The sequence below is a fragment of the Montipora foliosa genome, chromosome 6, assembly GCF_036669935.1.
Source record: "Montipora foliosa isolate CH-2021 chromosome 6, ASM3666993v2, whole genome shotgun sequence".
NCBI classification, from domain to species: Eukaryota; Metazoa; Cnidaria; class Anthozoa; order Scleractinia; family Acroporidae; genus Montipora; species Montipora foliosa.
Window position 1 is genome coordinate 21,752,425 of NC_090874.1, and position 10,000 is coordinate 21,762,424.

Genomic DNA, 10,000 nt, shown 5'->3' on the forward strand with positions numbered 1-10,000 from the left:
TCATAGCGGCTGATGGGGCGGCTGATGGGGCGGCCGCGTTCTGGACGCGCTGAAGTTTTTGTAGTTGGTTACCTTTCAACCCATAGAGCAGGCTGTTGCAGAAATCTAATCGACTGGTAACAAACACATTCACTAAAGTCTGTGCGCAGTCAGAGCTAAGATATTTTCTTATTCTCCCAATATTGTAGAGATGAAAAAATGCAGATCTGCAGATGTTATGAATATGCGTGTCCATCTTGAGTTGGTCATCGAACCAGCAGCCTACAATCTTGGACAAAAAGGGTTGAGAATATTAAAAACAGGGGTTATTTTGCGCACTACGTCCTTAATATCGCACATTATTAGCGATCCCCCTCCCCCCTACAACCAATGTTGATGAGCCCAGGTTCGACATGCTTTGTTTCGTCTAGCAACATTGATCAGGGGGGGTGGGGGCAAAAAGAGAGCTTATTTTTCATACTCGTGATCGGAGTTTAGTCCAAAAGCAGAGTTTTCTCAACAATTTTGTCCAAGATTGTATTTGGTATAAACTATCAAATATCTGTCTATATGAGAGTGTGAACACTCTCATATGTTTATAGTATGTAAAACTCGTCTTCTCATAGCTGATACACAGTAAGTTGTCGAGGATTACTTGTCATACAATAATATTGCGTGAAACAAACATTGTTACAGCAGTGCATTATTAGCCATGTACGTGAATTGTTTACGTAAGATATGGTTCTGTTTACTTTACTTTACCGCACTGCGAATTGCTTTTCTTTTACATCGTGGAATTCATACATTAGTACGATTAAGAAGTAAGAGACCTACTGAGTCCTATAACGAGGACAATATGAAGGAGTTATATCAAAACCAGTCGGCTTTGCCCTAGCTGTTTTTGCCCACTTTGGTTTACACTGATCAATATGTATATACAGATATGAAATTATCGCAGATATATTTCTGTAAGATTACACACAATAAGGAAATTGCACGGTTAACAACGGTTAATTTTGTGTGTTCTTTAACCGACATAGATTTACGGCGAAGGAATGAGAAATTTTGGTCGGTTAACGTGATTTGAACAGATTTGAAATATTTTTCATGACCAGTCTGTTTATAGCCAGCCGGTGTGTTAACCGTTGAAATGCGTCACTTTTTGTAAGAAATGTAGAGATCTCATTGATTTTGTGCATAGTTTATACTCATTAGCAACGCCTTGAGAAAACAGTAGGGGAAATAAATATAATGCCTTGCAGTTATACTTAAAATTCGTGACAATTCGTATTCGAAGACGCACGGTTTACAAACAGGAAGTGGGTTTCTTTGCGACCGGAAGTAATTTGCTCTATTACTATTTTGCTCCTGTTATACCACATTCTTGTTTGCTTTCCCAAAACGTTTAGGGAACTGTTCTCTGACATATTTTTCAAAGAAGGGTCCATATAGTTTATCGTATGGGTCACATGTGATCACACCTTTGTTGTGGCTTTCACCAACGAACGGCGTGACAACTTCCCTTCTAAGGCCTAGGACACCTTTCTTGATCCTAAAGATTGTTACTAATGAAACTCCTACTTCCTCAGCAACATCTTTAGCTTTGTCGTTATGATCTTGCACCTGTAATAAAATATACGCTCCTAAAGCGTCGTCAACATGACTATTATGTACCATTTCCAGTTGTTTTGACAATGAACCTCAATGATGACGTAACATTTTTCTTTATTAGGGCTAATTAACTCTAATTGTCAATCGAATACCATGACGACATGCCTACGACTGATATATTTTCTTTTTTGTACCTACAGAACTCATACATACACCCGTTTTGTGTTCTTGGGCAAAATGATCCCCAGACAATCTTGGACAAAAAGGGTTGAGAATATTAAAAACAGGGGTTATTTTGCGCACTACGTCCTTAATATCGCACATTATTAGCGATCCCCCTCCCCCCTACAACCAATGTTGATGAGCCCAGGTTCGACATGCTTTGTTTCGTCTAGCAACATTGATCAGGGGGGGTGGGGGCAAAAAGAGAGCTTATTTTTCATACTCGTGATCGGAGTTTAGTCCAAAAGCAGAGTTTTCTCAACAATTTTGTCCAAGATTGTAGATTTCTTACTTTGCTGGCTGCTGTAACTATGCTCTCTCCAACCTGTAAGGAATCTACGTTGACTTTGGCAAGTTGTTGTCTGGTGCCAATTACGATAAAGTCGGTCTTGTCATCGTTTAGCTTTAATCTGTCTTGGAGCATCCATTTCCTTATATCGACAATACAACTTTGCATGGCCTCTAATGCTGCGGACTACTCAGAGCCTGAGTCTGCGCTGAATGATACATACAGTTGTGTATCATCCGCATAGGTATGTACATCAGGAAGGTGATGTTCGATGATTTTGAACAGTCTACTTGTATAGAGAACAAACAGAAGAGGCCCAAGAGAGGAACCCTGTGGGACGCCGTACTTTGTATGGAACTTGGTCGATGTCTTGCCGTTGATGGATATAGACTGAAATCTGTTGCGAAGATAGGAGTCGAACCAAGAGTAAGCTTGCCCTGATATGCCAAAGTCAGAGAACAGACGGTCCAGCAATATGATGTGATCGACAGTGTCAAATGCTGCGCTAAGGTCAAGAAGCACGAGTAATGTGACGTGCTGCTGGTTCATGTTGAGTAGGATATCGTTTTTGACTCGCAACAGGGCAGTTTCTGTACTGTGATGTTCACGATAGGCAGATTGCGCCTTAGGGTAGAGTCTGTTTATGGTAAGATGATCGTGGATTTGACAGAACACTGCCCGCTCAGTCAGTTTTGAAGCAAATTGAAGATTGCTGATTGGTCGCAGATTGGCGAAGAGTGCTTCAGCGGCAATCTTTGGTCTAGGTCGAACATCTGCTAGCTTCCAGGTATCAGGGAAGTTGCCATTTTGAAGAGAAAGATTTAACATCCGAGTAATGACTGGCAGGAGTACATCTAGACTTTCGACCACCAAGGAGGTGGGCATGGCGTCTAAACTGCAGGTCTTCTCGCTTGATCTCCCAATTAGGCCCTTGACGTCTTCTTCACTCAGTTCTGTGAAGGAAGTCAACTGAGTAGGACATGATGTATATAGTGGTTCTGTCGCTGTTGGACAAAGATTTGAGGAAGCTGTATCAAGTGCAGTGCGAATGCGCTCAATCTTCTGTGCAAAAAACTTCCCGATGTCATTGGCTAGTTTTGTTTTATCATTATAGCCTGGGAAGGTCAGGTCGGCTTCTTGAAAGAGCTTACGTGAGTCATCACTGCTTCCTTGTATAAGATCTGTGTATAGTAGGTTGTACGAGCTCTTTTCATGACACAGGTGGCAATGTTCTTTTTGGCTTTAAAGTCGATAAAGTCGCTGTGCAGCTTTGTTCTAAGCCATTTCCTTTCCGCACGCCTCTTTTCTGTTTTAGCAGATTTTACTTCATCGTTAAACCATGGAACTGATGGTCTTTTCGTGACAGTCTTAGTAATAATTGGTGCATTGCGGTCGAGAGCCACTTTAAGCGTGTTATTATACTCATTAACTAAGCCGTCAAGGTCATACGAATGTAGGTTTGTGCAGAGATCAGTGCGAGGTGAGTTGGAATGTTAACATGCTGCTTTAAGCCAGTACTCTCGAGTAAGCCACGCATTCTGGTAGCATCGGGGTGGTCTGCCACATCCATATGTATATTAAAGTCTCCGGTGATTTGGGCAGAATACTGCAGACTGAAGAAATGTGGAGAATTCCTCAAGAAAGACACTTGTTGTGACAGGGTGTGCTTCTGAGTAAGGTGTTCTGTAGATGATAATCAGATGAATTCGATCCGTTTCAGCCTTAATCTCCCATTCAGAAAACTCAAATGATCGCAGTTCTGCAGCATCGCCTTTTTTCACTGTTAGATTGTTCCGAAAAAGAACCCTAGTTCCTCCGCCAGATCGACTAGTTCGTGGATGGTCCAAAAGTTTATAGCCAGCTGGTGTACACAGAGGTCGTGATGCTGACTCCGTCGGACAGAACCATGTTTCCGTGAGAGCAACCACATCCGGTTTACAAGATCGATAAACTCTCCTGCTTTGTTATTTAGAGATTGTGCATTTAAAAGACAGAAGTTTAGTTCTGTAGGACTTGCATTTTGCACAGCGGCATCACTAGTGCGGAGTAACCGCGTTAGATTTTCTCTGTGTCGTGATCTCTTTGGTTGTCTAGACCGGGTGCTTGATGTTACCACAGGTATTCTGAATGTAGTATTGTTAACCATGGATAAGGTGTTTGGATGCTTTGCTGTGAGTGATCTGCTAACCATTGTGAGATTAGAATGGTTCCTTGTTCTGTTAGACAATGGTGCGCGACGAGCTGTTCCAGAAACACGAGTGTGAATAGAAGAACGATCGTCAGTGGGACCAGGGTTTAATTTAAACACAAGATCGCCCTGAAGAGGACATCGGAATGTTGCGGTCGAATTGGCATAATATGCATACCGGCATTTGCTGCGATAGAACGATGAGAATAGAATTCCATTCCATAGCGAAAACAATGACCAAGTCCGGCTCCATTATTAAATGTACCAGAACGGCGTTCCCAAGCGACATCGATGAACAATGGATAGTTATTGATGGAATCCACTGCATTTTTGTTCGCTCTTGCTAAATTGCTTGAGTTTTGCGATGGAAAAAACAGAAACGCAGGATTTCTGGCAGTATAGATGACAAATACTCCTCCAGAACAGCACACAGAGGCACTTCAATTCCTTATAGATGACGTCCTGCTATTCCAGTATCCAAATGGCCCAATGTAGAGTGGAATAAGAGCCAAAACCACAGAGACGAGGACAACGCAGCCTGCCCGAATTAACATAATACACTGGTGTCGGTGTAGTAGAAAGGCCTGGCCTAGTTGCATAATTTACCTGTTTATTAAGTGGGTCCCCTATGCTATAGCTTTATCACTAGTTTGTCATGTACTATATATAACGTTTTACTGCTAGATCATTTTACTGTGCCAGGTTACAATTGTAGATTCATGAAAGACTCATACTATCGGGGATCAATTCTTTGCAACTTGGTCAATCATAAAGATAATACTAGAAATTTAAATTTGAAGGAAATCAAAACGAGACTTATCACAAAGGATTATTTCGCAAATGCTATTTTTGAAAGTACGGCTGCTTCGTCTACTCAGTATAGACGCGGCGTGGTTTTGTTTTGTTTTTTAAAAAGACGCGGCGAAATTTTGTTTTGTTTTTTTAAATAATATCTCATGAGTTTATAATTTGTTAATTTTCTATTTCGTACATACCTAATTTAATAGCAGATTTTCACGACCCCACAAGCTTTTAGCTTTCAATTGAATTTTATCGTGCTCAAATAAAGGTTATCATCATCAACTGAAACAGAAGATGCTTACTAATAGCGTTTTAAGCAGTGTTTGGAGAGCATACAAGCAATTTCAAGTTGCTTTCAAAGAGTGATCTAACCTGCGCAGTTGGCGGTTTTGTTGTTGTAGAGGGCGAGAGATTTTGAGCGGCGAAGCTGGGGCAAGGGGAAGGGGGAAACCGCCTATTTGACACCTGTCAACAACTTTAAACGATTTAGGCAATTAAAGGACAGTAGGTAACATGAAACTCGTTGATTGCAAAGTTGGCGCGAAAGAGGTCTGTTCGCTTTGTTTTTGGGCATTATACAAGATTGTTGATACCAAACGAATAATCTGCATGGTTTTTCGATGGCAGAGAAGGAGAATACTCCCAAAAACCCCGCGCCAGCCTTCTCGCGGATAAGAGTGGTCAACACTTATTGTTCCACACAAGAACATCCACGGTTTATTAAGCTGTTGAAAGTCTCTACCTCGGATTTAACTTGTGTTTTGCAAAAACAATAAAATTTTATATCTTTCCATACTTATTCTCTAATGGGTGAGCAAGGGAGTTCTTCCTCCAACCTTACCTTCGTATTCTCGATGAAACTGGATTTATGAAAGACATGAAACTAATAGTGAAACAATTTGTTCTGGGCAACGGTGATCGATATCATTCATAAACAAAAGAATCCAATTTGAATCTTGGTGCGATTTAGCACTATATACCCCTAAAGATCGCTGAACGGGGTGCGAGTATTTTCGAGGCGGTAAAAATCACCCTGAGAATCTGAATGAAAACCCACGATTTACATTGTAAATTAGAGAAAATTTACACAAGTCTGTTCGTTTCATTATAGGATAGAGCTCAGTTCTCTCGGAGGTTAAAAGGCACCAGCGAAAGTGAGAGCTCCGTGGTCTGTCCAGTAAATTATAACGCACCATTATCGTTTAACCAAGGCTTTATTCTAGCGTTTACTGTAATTGTGTAAGTTGCAATTAAACAAAAATCTACATGAAAATATAGCTACCGTTACTTAGACGTAAATACATTTGTGGGACCAGTGTCCATAAAATACATTTTGCACTGAAAACTGCCTTGCTTCGCATTATGCCATTTCACTCATGGTACCCTCATTGTTTCTTGGTTTTTCATTTTGGGCCTCTTTAAGGCCTGATATACAGCCTACATCATACATACTATAGCTACTTTGTTCAAAGAACAAAGTATAGGATTCAGCTCGTCCTAGCATCAGATTTTATTGAAAGGAAGGGGAATTATGAAATGGAAACAACATCTTCTGTCCTTCCTGAGTGTGTGCAATAAGCGTTTGCTTAGTGCAACTGCAAGACATGCATGACATGCAGGAAAACGTCCGTCAGAGCGATTTGCAGTTAGTTTTTTTGCAGACTATTTAAAGACGAAAATAGTGAGTTTTACTCAAGAGCGTGTTTTGTTCTTTTTAAACTGAATTTATTACCAATGCTTAAAAAGCTAAAAGACCTCAAAATGGGACAGGACATTACAAAATAATTAAACGTGTGAACGCCTCTGCTGGCAGTTCAATGCCACCCAACTCAGTGCCTTCTGTTTTTGAGTAACACGTACCACAGGCAGCCCCGTGTACCCTCATGGAGCGTCTAGTTAATTTCTTTTTTTTGCGGTGGCAAGATTTCTTTGCCTCGCAGAGACATCTTCGGGCAACCCAAGTAGGATTCGAACTTGGAAACTCCTCATTCAGAGGCAATCGCGATGACTACTAGACCACAGAACACGACGTGACAGATTACTGAGGAAAATATGTATTAAAAATTTGTGTGCGTGACCCGAAACGAGTTTTCGTGTTTCGTTGCACGCAATTCCATATGCGGTTAATGAATCGGTAACACATATCACCGGGCTAATATTCTCTCGGTATTGTTTAGAAAAAGTATCAAATATTTTAAAATACCATCGTAGAAACTTGTAAAGCACCCGTTTCCTGGTTTTGATCGAAATCAATGCTGTTCACAACAGTTTTATATGTAAACAACTATTCTACGATCGCACTTAACCCTATCATCGGGTCACCGTATGTGGACTTAGGACTTGGGAACACGGAATTGAAGCTGGATATTGACCAAGATACTATAACCTAAGAAAAACACTGAAATACTGTGAACTTTAAAGGAAATCGGAAAAAATCCTTGGAACAAACTGTAGGCTACCCGTAGCCTCTTGTTACATAATGCTTTCCAGTGGTATCATGACCATGTACATTACCTCTTATTAACCAAGCTTGCTCTGGGCCGTACTGGGAGAATATCGGCCCTAGGTCGGCCCTCCTCGCTTCGTTCGTTACGTACTGTCAAGACCTCGGGTCGATATTCTCCCAGTACAGCCCTCGCACTTGGTTAATAAGATATATGAATACCACGAGAAAGCTTTGCATAACTAGAATTCAACACAAATTCCTTGAACTATTTCCTCTTGATCAAGATAATCTGCCTGATAAAAATGTGACAGAGCGCTAGCTGACGGTCTTTTACTTTAAATCAGTTGTATCCATGAACCCACGTACCAATTCTTCCACAATTCGAGCGGCAGGAACTGTGGCAATTCATAGCAACGACATTCCAGTTCAGTACACCTGCACATTACTCCTGCACCAGTCTAAAACCATCGCTTTGCTCGTGTACAACGGATATTTCTCGCGCTTTGATATGGTTTCCAAATTCCATCCTCTTCGAAATATACCTTGGTGCAGTCGGCATTAACGGCCAGCACCTCCGCGCCACGTACCTGCGGCAGGTTATCCAGCCTGGAGTGAACATCTATTACACCGCCGTAGGCGTACCGATCTGTGTTGAGGTAATAGTGAATCCCTACAACAAAATGACAAAAACCTTGTTATCGCGTTATTACTATCCTCTCTTGGTGTTTTTCCCACTGTAAAAGCTGGAAGATAAATATCTTAGTAGGCGAGTTAGCTTGCACCATTCACGGTACAGCGTGAGTGTCGAAAGTAATTTTGCTATTGCTTTGCTGTTGGGATCGGCTCAAAAATCTCGCGATACTTTTTCAACCAATCAGAAGTGAGACCATCTTGCTTGACTTCGTTTTCCCGCGCTTAGCTTAGAAGCGGCTATATGTATTTGCCGGCTTTGCGTCGCAAAAGCACTATTCACGGATAACTTTTCTCGTTTGCATTACAATAAAATTCCTCCTGAATGTGACAAAATTTCGGGCAGAAACTGCAAAATTGTCTCACATTCTGCTCCCAGCAAGGCTTCATAGCTCAGTTGGTGGAGCATCGCACTGGCCCAGTGAAGGCCACGGGTTCAAACCCAGTTGACGCCTTGAAATCGTTTTTCACAATTTCTCAAATTGCGTACTACGCTGCGAGGATCACGTCTTCTTCCTCTTTAGCTTGTACGTTTTGTTTTTCCATTTCAGACCACGTGATATTCCCAAGGGAATTTTCCTTCTGTTTTTTTGGTAAGTTATGCATACATATGCACTTGTATAAGACGACATCTGAAATAAACTGTTCCCTAGAGTAACATCACGTGCTCTGAAATGGGAAAACAAAACGAACAAGCTAAAGAGGTCCATTGATCATAATCCGCAATTTACATATCATTTCTTTCATATGCTCATATCATAAAATCAAATTTATTGTAATGCAAATGAGACAAATTATCTGTCAAAAGGGCTATAACGCTATTGGTTCATTGCGTGTTGTTACTATGACCAACCACAACAGAAAAAAACAACACAATGAACCAATCGGATCTCGAAGCAAATACATATTATAGCAATCGCGAAGAGCGAAAAAAAGTGCTCGAGTATTAGACAGTGTGCTACAAAAACAATTTGCCGAGGAGAGCTGGGAGAGATCTCTGTGGTTTGTCTGGTAAGATAGACCTTATTCCAAAATGGCCCTCATTTAAATATTCTTTTGTTTTTATTCAAATTAGCCCTTGATGCCTCGCTCTTGAGCTGAAAATTCAAAAGAATATTTTGCCTTGAACGAAGCATCAAGGTCTAATTTCAATAAAAACAAAAGAATATCTAAATGGCGGCCATTTTGGAATAAGGTGTATATAGCTAGGTTAAAAAGGTTGATCCAGTCGTCAGTCAGAGTCAAGCTGTGAAAAGTTGAGTACTAACCTTGAGTTGGTTTTGCTCAAGTCTAACGTTCTCCATAAGTACTGGTGGGTCTTTGGCAATGCGCTAGTAACTGTTGGCACAGTTTGCGAGGCGCTTGCGTAAAGTTATATCCCTGTGGGGTCACTCGGTTAATAGGATTAATTTCGTACTGTATAGGTCTGACCAACGGCTTAGGTTTGGTGAATCCTAGGAGGCTGTGGCAATCTTATAGCCAGCCAGCAAGCTCTGCGGTTGGACTTCGGGTGAGTGTCTTACGAGGCTTACGAGCGGTGAGTCTCTCCAAACCCACTTGGAGGGTTCTTGCAGTCATATACAGTCAAGTAATATACGAATTTACAGCTAAAAAGAGAAAGTTCGGTTCGAGTGGATACATGGAAAATATTGCCTGGGGTAATATTCTGTATTATGTAAAATGGTTTCATAGGGATCATGTTCCTCGATGAGGCTGAGGTTATCCAACGTAGGGTTGCTAAGAAAATGCATAACTAACCTGGTTCATCTAGACG

At 41.2% G+C, this 10,000-nt stretch overlaps 2 protein-coding genes across 3 annotated transcripts in view; both read right to left on the minus strand.

Moving 5' to 3' along the window:
* Positions 1-10,000, minus strand: part of LOC138006965 (NLR family CARD domain-containing protein 3-like) — a 336,786-nt gene that overhangs the window by 139,583 nt on the left and 187,203 nt on the right. The gene's annotated exons all lie outside the window — the stretch shown is intronic.
* LOC138006973 (uncharacterized) overlaps positions 5,930-10,000 on the minus strand; it is a 5,272-nt gene continuing 1,201 nt past the window's right edge. Inside the window, exons 2-3 of the mRNA XM_068853626.1 lie at positions 9,985-10,000; positions 5,930-8,206 (exon numbers count right to left, since the gene is read on the minus strand). The exon at positions 9,985-10,000 is cut by the window's right edge and continues 69 nt beyond it. Of these exons, the coding sequence (XP_068709727.1) occupies positions 7,995-8,206; positions 9,985-10,000 (228 nt within the window). The 3' untranslated portion in view covers positions 5,930-7,994. The remainder of the gene's footprint in view (positions 8,207-9,984) is intronic.